At 50.0% G+C, this 12,688-nt stretch overlaps 1 protein-coding gene across 1 annotated transcript in view; it reads left to right on the top strand.

Moving 5' to 3' along the window:
- The window catches only part of LOC144945946 (ceramide synthase 1-like), a 32,085-nt gene that overhangs the window by 1,955 nt on the left and 17,442 nt on the right, over window positions 1-12,688 (top strand). The window contains exons 2-4 of the mRNA XM_078874615.1: window positions 6,108-6,267; window positions 10,583-10,763; window positions 12,231-12,401. Coding sequence (XP_078730741.1) covers window positions 6,108-6,267; window positions 10,583-10,763; window positions 12,231-12,401 — 512 coding nt within the window. The remainder of the gene's footprint in view (window positions 1-6,107; window positions 6,268-10,582; window positions 10,764-12,230; window positions 12,402-12,688) is intronic.

Here is a 12,688-nt window from a genome sequence, read left to right as displayed (position 1 = left end):
GGGTGGTTTGGAGGGTGTGGGTGGGTTGGAGGTGGAGGTGAGTGGGTTGGGGGTGAGTTGGAGGTGGGTGGGTTGGAGGTGGGTCGGTGGATTGGAGGTGGGTGGGTGTGGGTTGGGGTGGGTGGGTTGGAGGTGGGTGGGTGGATTGGAGGTGGGTGGGTGGATTGGAGGTGGGTGGGTGTGGGTTGGGAGTGGGTGGGTTGGAGGTGGGTGGGTTGGAGGTGGGTGGGTGGATTGGAGGTGGGTGGGTGTGGGTTGGGAGTGGGTGGGTTGGAGGTGGGTGGGTTGGAGGTGGGTGGGTGGATTGGAGGTGGGTGGGTGTGGGTTGGAGGTGGGTGGGTTGGAGGTGGGTGGATTGGAGGTGGGTGGGTGTGGGTTGGGAGTGGGTGGATTGGAGGGGTGTGGGTGGGTTGGAGGTGGGTGGGTGGATTGGAGGTGGGTGGGTGTGGGTTGGGAGTGGGTGGGTTGGAGGTGGGTGGGTTGGAGGTGGGTGGGTGGATTGGAGGTGGGTGGGTGTGGGTTGGGAGTGGGTGGGTTGGAGGTGGGTGGGTTGGAGGTGGGTGGGTGGATTGGAGGTGGGTGGGTGTGGGTTGGGAGTGGGTGGGTTGGAGGTGGGTGGGTTGGAGGTGGGTGGGTGGATTGGAGGTGTGTGGGTTGGGAGTGGGTGGGTTGGAGGTGGGTGGGTGGATTGGAGGTGGGTGGGTTGGATGTGGGTGGGTGGATTGGAGGTGGGTGGGTGTGGGTTGGGAGTGGGTGGGTTGGAGGTGGGTGGGTGGGTGGATTGGAGGTGGGTAGGTTGGAGGTGGGTGGGTTGGAGGTGAGTGGGTGGGTGTGGGTTGGGGGTGGGTGGGTTGAAGGGTTTTGGAGGGGGGTGTGGGTCGGTGTGGGTTGGAGGAAGGTGGAGGGGTGTGGGTGGGTGTGGGGTGCCCCAAGTCGCGTCTTGCACCAGAGCCCCGTGCCCGCCGCGCTTCGCCACCCGCTCGAGACGAGGAGGCTCATTGCGGCATGCGCGAGATCGCCGAAAGAGATAGTGTCGTCGTCGTCATTTTATTGTGCCGGGCGGGCAGTGCTGAGCAGCACTAACTGGGGAGTCGAGAGGGAACCATTTAACAACGACGACAACAACAACAACGCTGGTGTGTGTCGACTAAGATGAGCGCGCACGCACCGCTGTGGCCGTAAGAACCGGCGCATGTTTGTTGTTGTTTTTCTGTCTTGAGGATAACGCCACCAACGGAGAGCGCAGACACCACAGCACGGCCACAGAGACCCCCACGCGGTTTCACGCACAGCAGCAGCAGCAGGAGGAGGATTTCGCGACAACTATTACACTGATCAACAAATAAAAAATTAACCCGTAAAAACAAAGTTTTTCACTATAAATCCTTTATATGCGTGGCGGCTAGAGTCCTCTCGTTCTCTGGCTTGAGATGGCTGCCACCTATGGGTCAGATGATTGCCTGCCACCATTAAGCAATTGGTAATTTAATATAAAAAAAAAAATTCTAAAAAGTGTAAAATTTTGGAAAAAATTTTTTACGAAAATAAATTGTCACGCACAACGAGTCTGTGTGCAAAATGTCAGCTCGATAGGATCACGGGAAGTGGGTTAAAAAACGACCGAAAGATTTGCACGGTCGTAAGCGCGCAAGCAAGCAAGTGAACTTAATATAAAGGATTTAAAAAAATTCTGGCCTGAACTTTTGCAGCTGTTCTAGACTAATTTCAGGGTGCTGATTCCAAATCTGATCTCAGATTTGCTCTATCACATTTCGTTTTTATGCTATCGGCATACCCCATTTTCATTGATTTTACCCGAAATTAACTCTGTCACTTATGATTGCAAGTTGTTGCGAGTCAGTGACTGCTTTAGTGTTAAAATATGGTGCTTTATTTTTAGGATAGTGTTTTTATAATATAATTTTATGTAGATATCCACATTTATTTAATATTTTTCTTCCGCAGTTTTTATTGAAAATGCAATATTTGATATCTCAAAAAACCTGATGTGATAGACAAAAACTGATGCCAGATTTGGAATCAGCACCCCAAAATTACATTAAAACCGTTGGAATACCTTATGCCAGAAAAAGCGTGTTGACCAGTGTAATTCATAATAAAGGTGTTTTGTGTTAAATCGAGTCGATGTAAAGATGTCCTTAGCCCACCTCCACCCGACACCGCCAATTAGTAAGGTTTGTCACGTAAATAAAGCGTGCCAATTAGCTACTTATTCCATTACACCGGTGGCGTGTTAGAGAGTAAACCCACAACATCTATACGTGGAGTATCGTGACGTGTTGCTGGCGATTGAAAAGCAAATCGCCTGGCGAGGCTGCTGGTTGTGGTGGTTGTTGTGGTGGTTGTGGTTGAGGTGGTGGTTGTGGTGGTTGTGGTGGTTATTGTGGTGGTGGTTGTGATGGTTGTGGTTGTTGTGGTGGTTGGTATGGTGGTTGTTGTGGTGGTTGTGGTGATTGTTGTGGTGGTTGTGGTGGTTGTGGTTGTTGTGGTGGTTGTGGTGGTTGTGGTTGTTGTGTTGGTTGTTGTGGTTGTTGTGTTGGTTGTTGTTGTGGTGGTTGTCGTGGTGGTTGTTGTGGGGGTTGTTATGGTGGTTGTTATGGTGGTTGCTGTGGTGGTGGTTGTTGTGGTTGTAGTAATCGCCAGCGAAACGTCACAATACTCTAATTGTAAATGTTGTTGGTTTACTCTCCAACACGCAACCGGTGTGCTGAAGGAACTAACTAACTGGCCACGTTTTGTTTACGTGACAAACCTTATCAATTGTCCGTATCGGGTGGTGGTGATGGTGGTGGGTTTAACGGACTCATTTATATTTACGCGATCTCACCCCAAAAAACCTTTTTATTATGAACAATCGTAACGCCGTGGGGTGTCCAGGACCCTGTCATCACGAGGCCTCGAATGTCACTCGCGGTTCGCTTGCCAGAAAGCAACAACCCTGGCCGCCGGCAAGTTGGGCCCCAGCCACGATCACGTCTTCTGCTGGAGACCGCTGCCTAATTCGGCTTCACTTTCACGTGGCAAGCAACTGCATTTGAAGCTTTCGTGACTGCAAGGATTCGTACTCTTAGGTTTTATCGGTAAAGTCACGTAGGTAAAAAATAAAAAAAAATATATAAAAATAATAGAAATATTAATAGAAATAAAATAATCTTGTTACTATTTATTTTATTATGCATTTCACCTCCCCATTGTTTCTATGTTGCTGTCGTATTTACTAAAAAATCAATATACCGTAATCAGCCTACGACAGAATCGCCCAGATTGCACCCGATCGGACATATTCTGTAAGCTCAGCTAAGTTGAGCCTACGCACTGTTTTGATGGGTGACCGCCACGCATGAAACAGGTGCTATAGGCTGCTGCGGGCCTACATTGTCGTGCAGCAAATTTAATTGTAGTTTAACACGTAGTTCCTTAGCGACCAATATCATCCATGATAAAGGATTTTTGTGTTAGATCGCGTAAATATATAAATGTGTCGTTAAACCCGCCACCACCCGACACAGCCAACTGGTAAGGGTTGTTGTGGCTTGGCTCTCCAACACACCGGTGTTGCTGTACTAGTACACTACACTATACACTGCTATACACTACACACTAGTGCTGTACTAGTGACGAATTGGCCACGTTCTGTTTACGTGACAACCCTTACTAGTTGGCTGTGTCGGGTGGTGGCGGGTTTAACGACACATTTATAATATTCACGCGATCGAACTCAAAAATTGACTTGCGTTACCGTATCAACGTCTTTGCCGTCTGCTATCATCAAGCCATCCGAACCAGCATGGTGAAGTATGGTCAAATAATTCTAGATTTGAAGCTTTCGTGACTGCAAGGATTCATATTCTTTGGTTTTTTCGGTAAAGTCACGTAGGTAAAAAATTTAAATAAAATAAAAAATAAAAAAATAAAATCACGACGTTTCGGAGGCAACACAAGCCTCCGTCTTCAGGTGGATACATTTACTTGATACAGCAATCGTGCTGTGACGGTTCCACCTGAAGACGGAGGCTTGTGTTGCCTCCGAAACGTCGTGATTTTTTATTTTATTTTTATTTTTTACCTACGTGACTTTACCGAAAAAACCCAAGAATATGGTCAAATAACCGCCACCAACTGCACGGGGTCAAGGAAAGCTTTTATCCAGCAGTGCATACACATCAGGACTGCACGTGAACATGCGGAATACAATAAAACACAGAAACACTACTTTGGAGGTTTTCGCGTTTGTGCAGCTATGTAGTTCTCTGCCCTGTTTTCGGGTGGTACTGCACGTTGTTCGTTGTCCGACGTTTCGCTCCACATGCCTAAGGCAGATACCCGAAAACACGTCGGAGAGCTAAGCGTTAGGGTCACGATTTAAACAAAACAAAAAACCCACTTCACATTTTGGCCACCTCTCACCACCGACAATGTCCCCCTCGCGCCACGTTGCATCATTCCTTGACACGTGCTGGCAGTGTGGCTATGCAGTGCGCGGGACTGCTGATGTGGTTTAGGGGGTGAAGCGGGGACGAGGGGATTTATCTCGCCCCAGCGCAGTATTTGGGTTTCTGGCACGGGGGCCGATAAGCGCGTTGAACTTTGTCCCGACTCAGTGGTGGCAGCAGTAGCTGACGGAGCGACTGTAACAGAGACGGGGAGGGAGCAAGTCCTTTGCGTTCCTTGAAATCCACGCCGCCGTCTGAACTCCCTTCCAAAACTCCATCCGTGCACATTGCAGAAACAGATAACATCATCTTCTTGGTTCTTTCGGTAAAGTCACGTAGAAGGGAAATAATAAAACAATAAAACATAATAAAATACAATTCTCACGACGTTTTGGCCACAACGCAAGCAGCCGTCCTCAGGTGAAGAACAGGTCTGTCTTTACCGAAAGAACCAAGAAGATGAATCCCTGCAGTCACGAAAGCTTTAAATCGAAAAACTAACATCATGTCTAACAATAGCAATTAAAACAATCCCCAGCGACACAGCAGTGTTATAACGGAGTCGATTCAAATCCCTTCAAGTGATTACAGTTTCAAACGGAGTATGTTTGGGCCACGCGCTCCGGAAGTGGATGGCTGGCTTGTTTTTGTCCAAACTTGCCGACTCTGCGTAAAAACCCAGCGTCGAACAGTGGGGCCGGTTGCGTGCGTGTGGAACAGGAAATGGGTGTTCGACAGTTTTGCTTGTGACTTCTAGGCCAGAGGCACACACACACACGTCTCTCTTGTGAGCTCCCGAACTATCACAGCACCGCATTTACGCCTTCCACTAAACAACCGCCCTTGTTTCTGTTTTGTGGAATTTTATACATTCCTGTTTTATCCCCAAGCGCCAGTAAACCACGATCCCCCCCCCCCCGTGATCCCATGTGACCCCGCGTGGTGAAGCTTTCCGTGTCTGAAGCCCTGAATGCGACTGCAGACATCCTGAAAAAACGGCAGGACACGTCGCAATCCCTAAGGCGCGTTGTCTCGGGTTTTTATATTTACGAATTTTCCGCCGATTAGCGAGTGTTTATAAGTGCGGGAGGAAACCGCAACACCTGGAGGAAAACCCACACGTGCGAGGGTGCAACACTGTACCCCATTCCGATGAAACGGACGGAGATCAGTCCACGCTTTGACTGTGCCGCCTTCTGGCAAGCCAGGTCGTGGCACCCTGGACTCGCGACGGGGAAGGGAGTCTCTCAAAATGTGCGCGGCGATCCCCCAACCCTCGCTGACGTCCACAGCAGAGGTCGCATCCGGGTACCCGATACCCGTACCCTACCCGATACCCGGCTACCCGTACCCGGCCGGATACGGGTACGGGTACCCGTTTGCGACCCTGGTGCGGCCGGGTACGGGTACGGGTAGGCCGTGAGTCACCGGTGAGTAACCGTTTGTCACTCATTTCGGGTAGGGTACGGGTAGCGTACGGGTACCCATACCCGGCCGGGTACGGCCGGGTACGGGTACCCGTTTGCGACCCTGGTGCGGCCGGGTACGGGTAAGGAATCAAAACCCGTTTGCGACCTCTGGTCCGCAGTGCCGGATTGGGGGCCACGCGCGCCGCTCGACGATGACGCTCGCTTCGTCGTGTTTCTGTCGCAGCCGCTGGCGGCAAAGCTGCGGCTGCGCCCCCAGGATGTGGCCAAGTTCCCGGAGAACGCGTGGAAGCTCGTCTTCTACCTGGGCGCGTGGCTCTACAGCGGCTACCTGCTCTTCATGCGCGACTACAACTTCTTCGCACAGCCGCTGTCGGCGTTCACCGGTGAGCGTGGCCGCTCGCGCAACCGGCGCCGCGGCGGGGATTCGCGGCGATTCGGTGCCGCGACGGTAACTTTCGCGATGCCGGCGATCTGCGCGATTCACCCTGGGCCGGGATTCGGCAACCCAAACGACAAGAAGATAATTTTTTTTCGAATCCGGGGGGGAAAAAAAAACACTAAACGGTTCAAGAGCCGCCAATGCGTGTGAATACGAGACGGAGGTGGTCCTCGATGAATGACGTCACGAAGCACCAGTCCTGAAAGAGCCACCGCATGCGGCTGGCTCCCGAGCCGCGGGTTGCCACCGCTGACTCGGGCCGTCAACACCGCTTCGCCAGTCGACGAGAGCCACGACTGGTGGTCCACAATTTGAATCGCAAAATGTAACTTTTTCCCTTTTGTCTCGTTTTCACCGCCTCGTTTAAACAAAACTAAAAATTGGCGAATTCCAGCTCTCAGAATGATACGTTTGGGTTTAATGGACGTGCAGCAAATGCTGCGAGGCGTATGTGTGTATGTTGAAAGGAATGCATCTGCGGTGTGAACGAAGATGCAGAATCAGAATATTTATTTATCCATTGAATGAAGCTCTTCTTCACCGATGGAAGCGACTTCACTCGGAGTTGGCCACCTTTCCGAGCCGTTCTGTTACACAAGGTGGTGCACTGCCACCTGTGAGAGTTCCAGAATGGAATTCCTTCATTCTCTTGACATGATGCCGTGCGGGCAATTAGAATGCACACAGACAGCCCCTTTTTTTGTCAATCCACTGCTGGATGAGGGCCTCCCCCCCCCACCACCACACGCGCAGGTCTTGAGGCTTGTCTCACCCATACTTCACCGCATCGACGTGTGTGGGGGAAGGGGGGGGGGCATAGAAGTCAAGTACAACAAGCGATGTTGCTCTCCGCCGTGTAAGCACAGCGCACAGCGAACAACGTGGCATGCGGCTGGTCACCCATGGGTGAGTTTGTCTTTTGTTGTTGCGTGGGCTGCTCGCACACCACGGATGTCCCTCGCAGAATAGCCGGGCAACCGGCTAAACGAGACCGTCCGCCACGGTGGCTAGGAGACATTAACTACCTCGCCTGGTATGCACGAGGTTGTGGGTTCGATCTCGACCCTCACGCCTGCTGCTGTATATTTGGAGTCTGCGGTGTCTCTCTCTCCTTGTGGTCGCGTGGATTTTTCTCCGGATCCTCCGGTTTTCCCCTCCACATTTAGAATCAACATCTCGGTGTTTAGAGTATTTGGCTGCTATACATTTCCACGTGATAAGCCACTAAGTTGAGCTATCATTTGTGGCCAGGTTGCTTTTGAAAAGGATCTAGATAGCTCAGTGGGCCTTACCTGGTAAAAAAATAAAAAGCTAAATTAAACTTTTACATTTAATTTTAAAAGTTAAACAAGTCAAATATGAAGTCAACAACTCGTCCACGCACTATTTCCAGGCTCAAACCTGCTTAGCTTCCGCGCTATGACAGGATCGGGTGCATACCGGGTGATTTGGTCACAGTGTAACGATGTGATGGTAATTCGGAGTGTGGTTTACACCCCGGACTCCTACCTGCCTGTGCACGTCCACAGCCATAGTTGAGATGTTTTACCAGTCAAGCGTCCCGCGATGGACAGTGTGCATTGCGTTTTCAGAGGATTTGATACCGCTTGGCTGTGAGTTATGGTGACACGCTTGGCTGTGAGTTATGGTGACAGTTTTACAAGTTACAAAAATCGGCTCGTGGTGTTTTTCAAAAATGTAACGTTTAGTGTTAAAAAATAATAATGATATCTGACCAGATCGAGTGCGGGGCGGGGGGTGCATTGTGGGTGATTAGCTAATGGGGACCCAGAATCAGAATCTTGATTTATTCTGGAGCTATGGAGCTCTTTTACACAGATACCCAATCGGAATATATGACTGGGGGGGGAGGGAGGGAGGGAAAAAACAAAGTGACATACGGCGAGGTGATTGTGCCACCGCGCTGCGATCGTCGAAGTGGCGGCCGCGGATCTGCGTCTCGTGTCGGCCGTGTCCAAAGTCTCACCGGCGGTGGCTGCGGTGGGGGCGCGATGGACTCCTCAGGGACGTTTCGCTAAGATAGCGCCGAGTCGATATCTCGCACGCGACGCACCCGATAAAACCGCTAATGGGCACCCGCCAAAGGTGATTAGCAGTAGCCTTGATAGAGACTCTGCGTAGTTACGAAAACCTGCTGTGGTCACGTGAATTAATGTGGTTCCGAGCAGGGCGCTAACAAAGTATAATATGTATACATTGTGTCTTCATGTAGCAAGTGTCTAAATGCAACTGCACCTCAAGCAGCTGTGTGAAAACAATGTGGGTGTATTTATTTGATAGAGCGAGGTATTCAGTCATTGATCTCTATGTAAGCCTGTGGGTCTCTGTGAGGGCGCCACGGTGGTGAGATGTTAACTAACTCGCCGGGTATACAGGAGGTCGTTGGTTCGATCCCGACCCTGACGCCTTCTGCATATTTGGAGTTTGCATGTTCTGCCCCGGGTCCCTCCACATTTAGAGATATGCGTTTCGACCAATTGGCTGCAATAAATGTCCACGGTGATAAGCCACTTCGTTGAGCTATCATTTGTGACCAGGGCGCTTCTGAAAAAAAGCTGCATAGCTCAGTAGGCCTTACCTGGTAAAATGAACAAGTTTAGTTTGGTTATTAGGGTCTATAGGTATCTAGATGAGCACATGGTGAGTCATAGGTGTATTTGTCATCTATGAATCTCTAAGTGAGTCTGTGAGTCTATGGGTCTCTATGCGAGTCAACACAATGTGGACTTAAATAGTCTCCCAAATGCAACCGCAGATCAAGACGCTGCACGATACAGTGGGCAGGTTTATTTTTAGACAGAATTAGGCGGTCATCAGAGGTGGACCTGAGGTTGTGACTCTTTTTGGGTTATTAATTTTTTTCATTTCTCAAAAGAGCCTTCAATACTTTTGAACATCGACCGGTTTTTAATATCACCATTTAATGAGGGGACGCTGAATGTCGTAAGCAGTCCAGAGTTCACTTGTGTGGAGCTAATGCTGCTGAAATGATGTAAACCCAGAAGGTCGTGTGGATGATGGGATGTTTGCGAAAACACATCTCCATATATATAATTATATAAAAGGCAAAGTTGTGAATGTGTGTATGTTCAAAATGTTTAGCGTACTTCCCGACATGCAACAAACTTGAAATTTGCCATGTGGGTACTTTCCAGACTGCACACCATGCAACAATTATAAAAATACACTTTTGGTTTTTTTTTTTTGGGGGGGGGGGAGCTCAATGATGCATATGTTTTGCACGGCAAGTGAGCTGTGACGTCATATATGTCACGTGACCCGCGCACGTGGAAGCGTCACGCATCGTAGTGTAGCGGTTAGCGCGCTGCGCTACGAACCCGGCGACCCGAGTTCGATTCCCGCTCACGGCCACCACCGGTGACGATTATTTCAACCGGTCCTGGGCCTCCCCTAGGTCTACTCAGCCTCAAACGAGTAACTGGTGTGGTGTGTGAACATCGCCACTGGGGAGACAAAGGCGGCCGGGCGTGGTGCTGACCACCCACCCCCTTGTTAGTTATATATGTGGAGGGACAGATATGGGAAGGTGTAATGTCAGCTTATTTATTTTGCAACTCATATTTTGTGGTGTGTATCTGTGAGGTTGGTCAACTTATTTAGTCTCATTCATTCAAAATCATCGTGTTCTAGGAGAAAAAAATCTACTTCATAAAAGAATCATGTTTCATTTTATATTCCATTGTTCATCGAGCAACTTGCATCTCACAATCACTGAGGAATCGCAGACGAGCTGGACGGACAGCCAAGCGATGAGCTCGGTGCCGACAATTGCCAAAGGTCTGCAGTCCTCTACCTGTATAAACACTTTGTTAATTCCGTTAATTAACGAGTGTTCATACATGCGGGAGGAAACCGGAGAACCCGGAGAAGACGCACGCGTGCGTGCGTGGGGGCAACGTTGTATTCCACACAGAAGGGACAGATGTCTGCACTTTGCTGTACCACATTCTCACGGCGAGCCACAGCACGGCAACCCCTCGACGCCCACAAGAAGGCAGTTTCGCAAGATTATCGTGATACACCAACCCTAGCTGCTGCCTCCACTGTGCCGGACTACTGGCCACGTGCATGGCCATGCAGTATTCTACAATTATTTTATTTTTTTAATATAACTCATTCTCATCTCGCCAAACAATTGGACGAAAGCACGCACGCATAGCATGTGCGTTACGAGCGTAGGAATGGACTTTAACCCGGTGGCTCGTTCCCTGGCGCAGGCTGGTACGTGGGCATGGAGGTGCCCAGTGACATCCACCTTGCCTACATGCTCCAGGGCAGCTTCTACCTCCACTCGGTGTACGGGACGCTGTGCCTGGACACGTGGCGCCGCGACTCGCCCGTCATGATCCTCCACCACATCATCACCCTGTCGCTCATCGGCTTCTCCTACGCCCTCAGGTCAGTCGATCGGTGGCTAGGAGATGTTGACTACCTCGCCTGGTTTGCAGGAGGTCGTGAATTCGGTCCCGACCCTGACGACGCCAGTGGTCGCGTCGATTTATCTCCGGGCCCTCTGATTTTTCCATTTAGATTATTTGGCTGCTATAAATTGCCACGCGATAAGCCACTTATTTCAGCCACCATTTGTGACCAAATCGCTTCTGATAAAAAAAAGAGCAATATAGCTCAGTGGTCTTTACCTGGTAAAATAAAATTTATTTTTTTATAGTTTTCAGTCGGTCGGTAGCACTGACCCCACCCCGTACTTCTGTCCTCATCCGTCCACCCGGTCCCATGGCTGGTCATGGGAGTGCCTGCGAACACAGCCGCCCGCCTGTGACCAAACCACCCAATAGGTGCCCGATCTTATCGGAGTTTAGTTTCTTTTGTGTTTAGTTTGTTGTCCTTCCCCCGCACCACCGGTTAGCGCGGTTGGCGACGCACGGTGCGAAAGAAGTTCTGCGCGCATATGTACAGAGCTCAGAAGCTAAGCGGGATTGAGCCTAGATTGCGCTTGGATGGGCTGACTGCCGCTGTGCATAAAACAGGTGTCATAGGCTGCTGCGGGGCTACGTTGTGGGCAGCAGAGAGGCAGTGAAGCAAAGTGTCTTCTTGTTGTTCTGTGCTTGAGTGCTTCCACGTCTATGCTCGGCAAGCGACCGACGTGGTGAGATCTTGTAAAGATAGCCCTCATGACCCGCACGCCCTGAGGATTTTCCTCCATCCAGCAGTGGTTTTTACAAAGGGGCTCCGTTGTCAACTGGAGATGTGTTCCTGTTTTTTTAGATCAATCCAAAATTATCCGAAAGTGGAGCGAAGTTTCGGAAGATCTGGAAAAAAATGTGTTCCAACTGATTTTAAAATCGTGATGTCATGGGAACTGATAGAACTGGGTGACATCACGTCCGTACATATCCTGCAAAGGTGGATAGATGATTTAAAGTATTTCCGTAAAAATTTTCATCAATTGATTGTGTTTCTGTTGGAATGTTACGTAAATGTATACGAGTCCACAATTTAACATGCAAAACTATTTAAATCGTAACATTTGCTGCCATGAGCATGACGTAAATAAAATCGTCATTCGTACGAGTACGAAAAATACAAATTATATCTGAAATTGGCCCAAAAAATTCGAAATTCCAACAAATGAAAAATAATTGTTTAAAAAACTCATGCCCGGTGTACACATGTATGTGTATTCTAGGAACAGGTTTCAGATTATTTGTACAGTCCATACTGAACACAGTGTATCTGAACCGGTCAGGTGGCTCGGCTGCATCTTTGTCTCTGTGTTTCTGCGTGCTCGCAGGATGTGAAGCTGCGCGTTCGTGCGTGCGCGTGCGTGCGCGTGCGTGCATTCGCGTGTGTGCATTTGCTTGCACGTGATTTATCCGTGCACGCTCCGCTGCTGGCACCCCGCAGGTTCCACAACATCGGGCTGCTGGTGCTCTTCCTGCACGACACGAGCGACTTCCTGCTCGAGTTCACCAAGGTCAACGTCTACCTGCGGCACCGCGGCGGGGGCAGCGAACGCGAGCGCTGGGTCCACGCTCGCATCGCCGACCTCGGCTGCGCCGCCTTCGGCTCCAGCTGGTGAGGAGCCCTCGGCCGCCAGTGCGCAGGCGGTGCAACCGCACCGAGGCCCGTGGGCCGGAGGTGGGGGGGCGGCCCGGGCGCGGATCTACAAACGGCGGGGGAATTAGGTCATGGTTCCCCCACCACCCTAGATTTGAAGCTTTCGTGACTGCTAGGATTCATACCCTTAGTTCTTTCGGTAAAGTCACCATGTAGGTAAAAAATTAAATTATTTTTTTATTAATTTTAATTTAATTTTTTACCTACGTGACTTTACCGAAAGAACTAAGAGTATCCCCCACCAC

This window comes from Lampetra fluviatilis, chromosome 39 (assembly GCF_964198595.1).
Source record: "Lampetra fluviatilis chromosome 39, kcLamFluv1.1, whole genome shotgun sequence".
NCBI classification, from domain to species: Eukaryota; Metazoa; Chordata; class Hyperoartia; order Petromyzontiformes; family Petromyzontidae; genus Lampetra; species Lampetra fluviatilis.
Note: the sequence above shows the minus strand (reverse complement) of the source record. Positions and strands in the feature narration are given on the sequence as shown.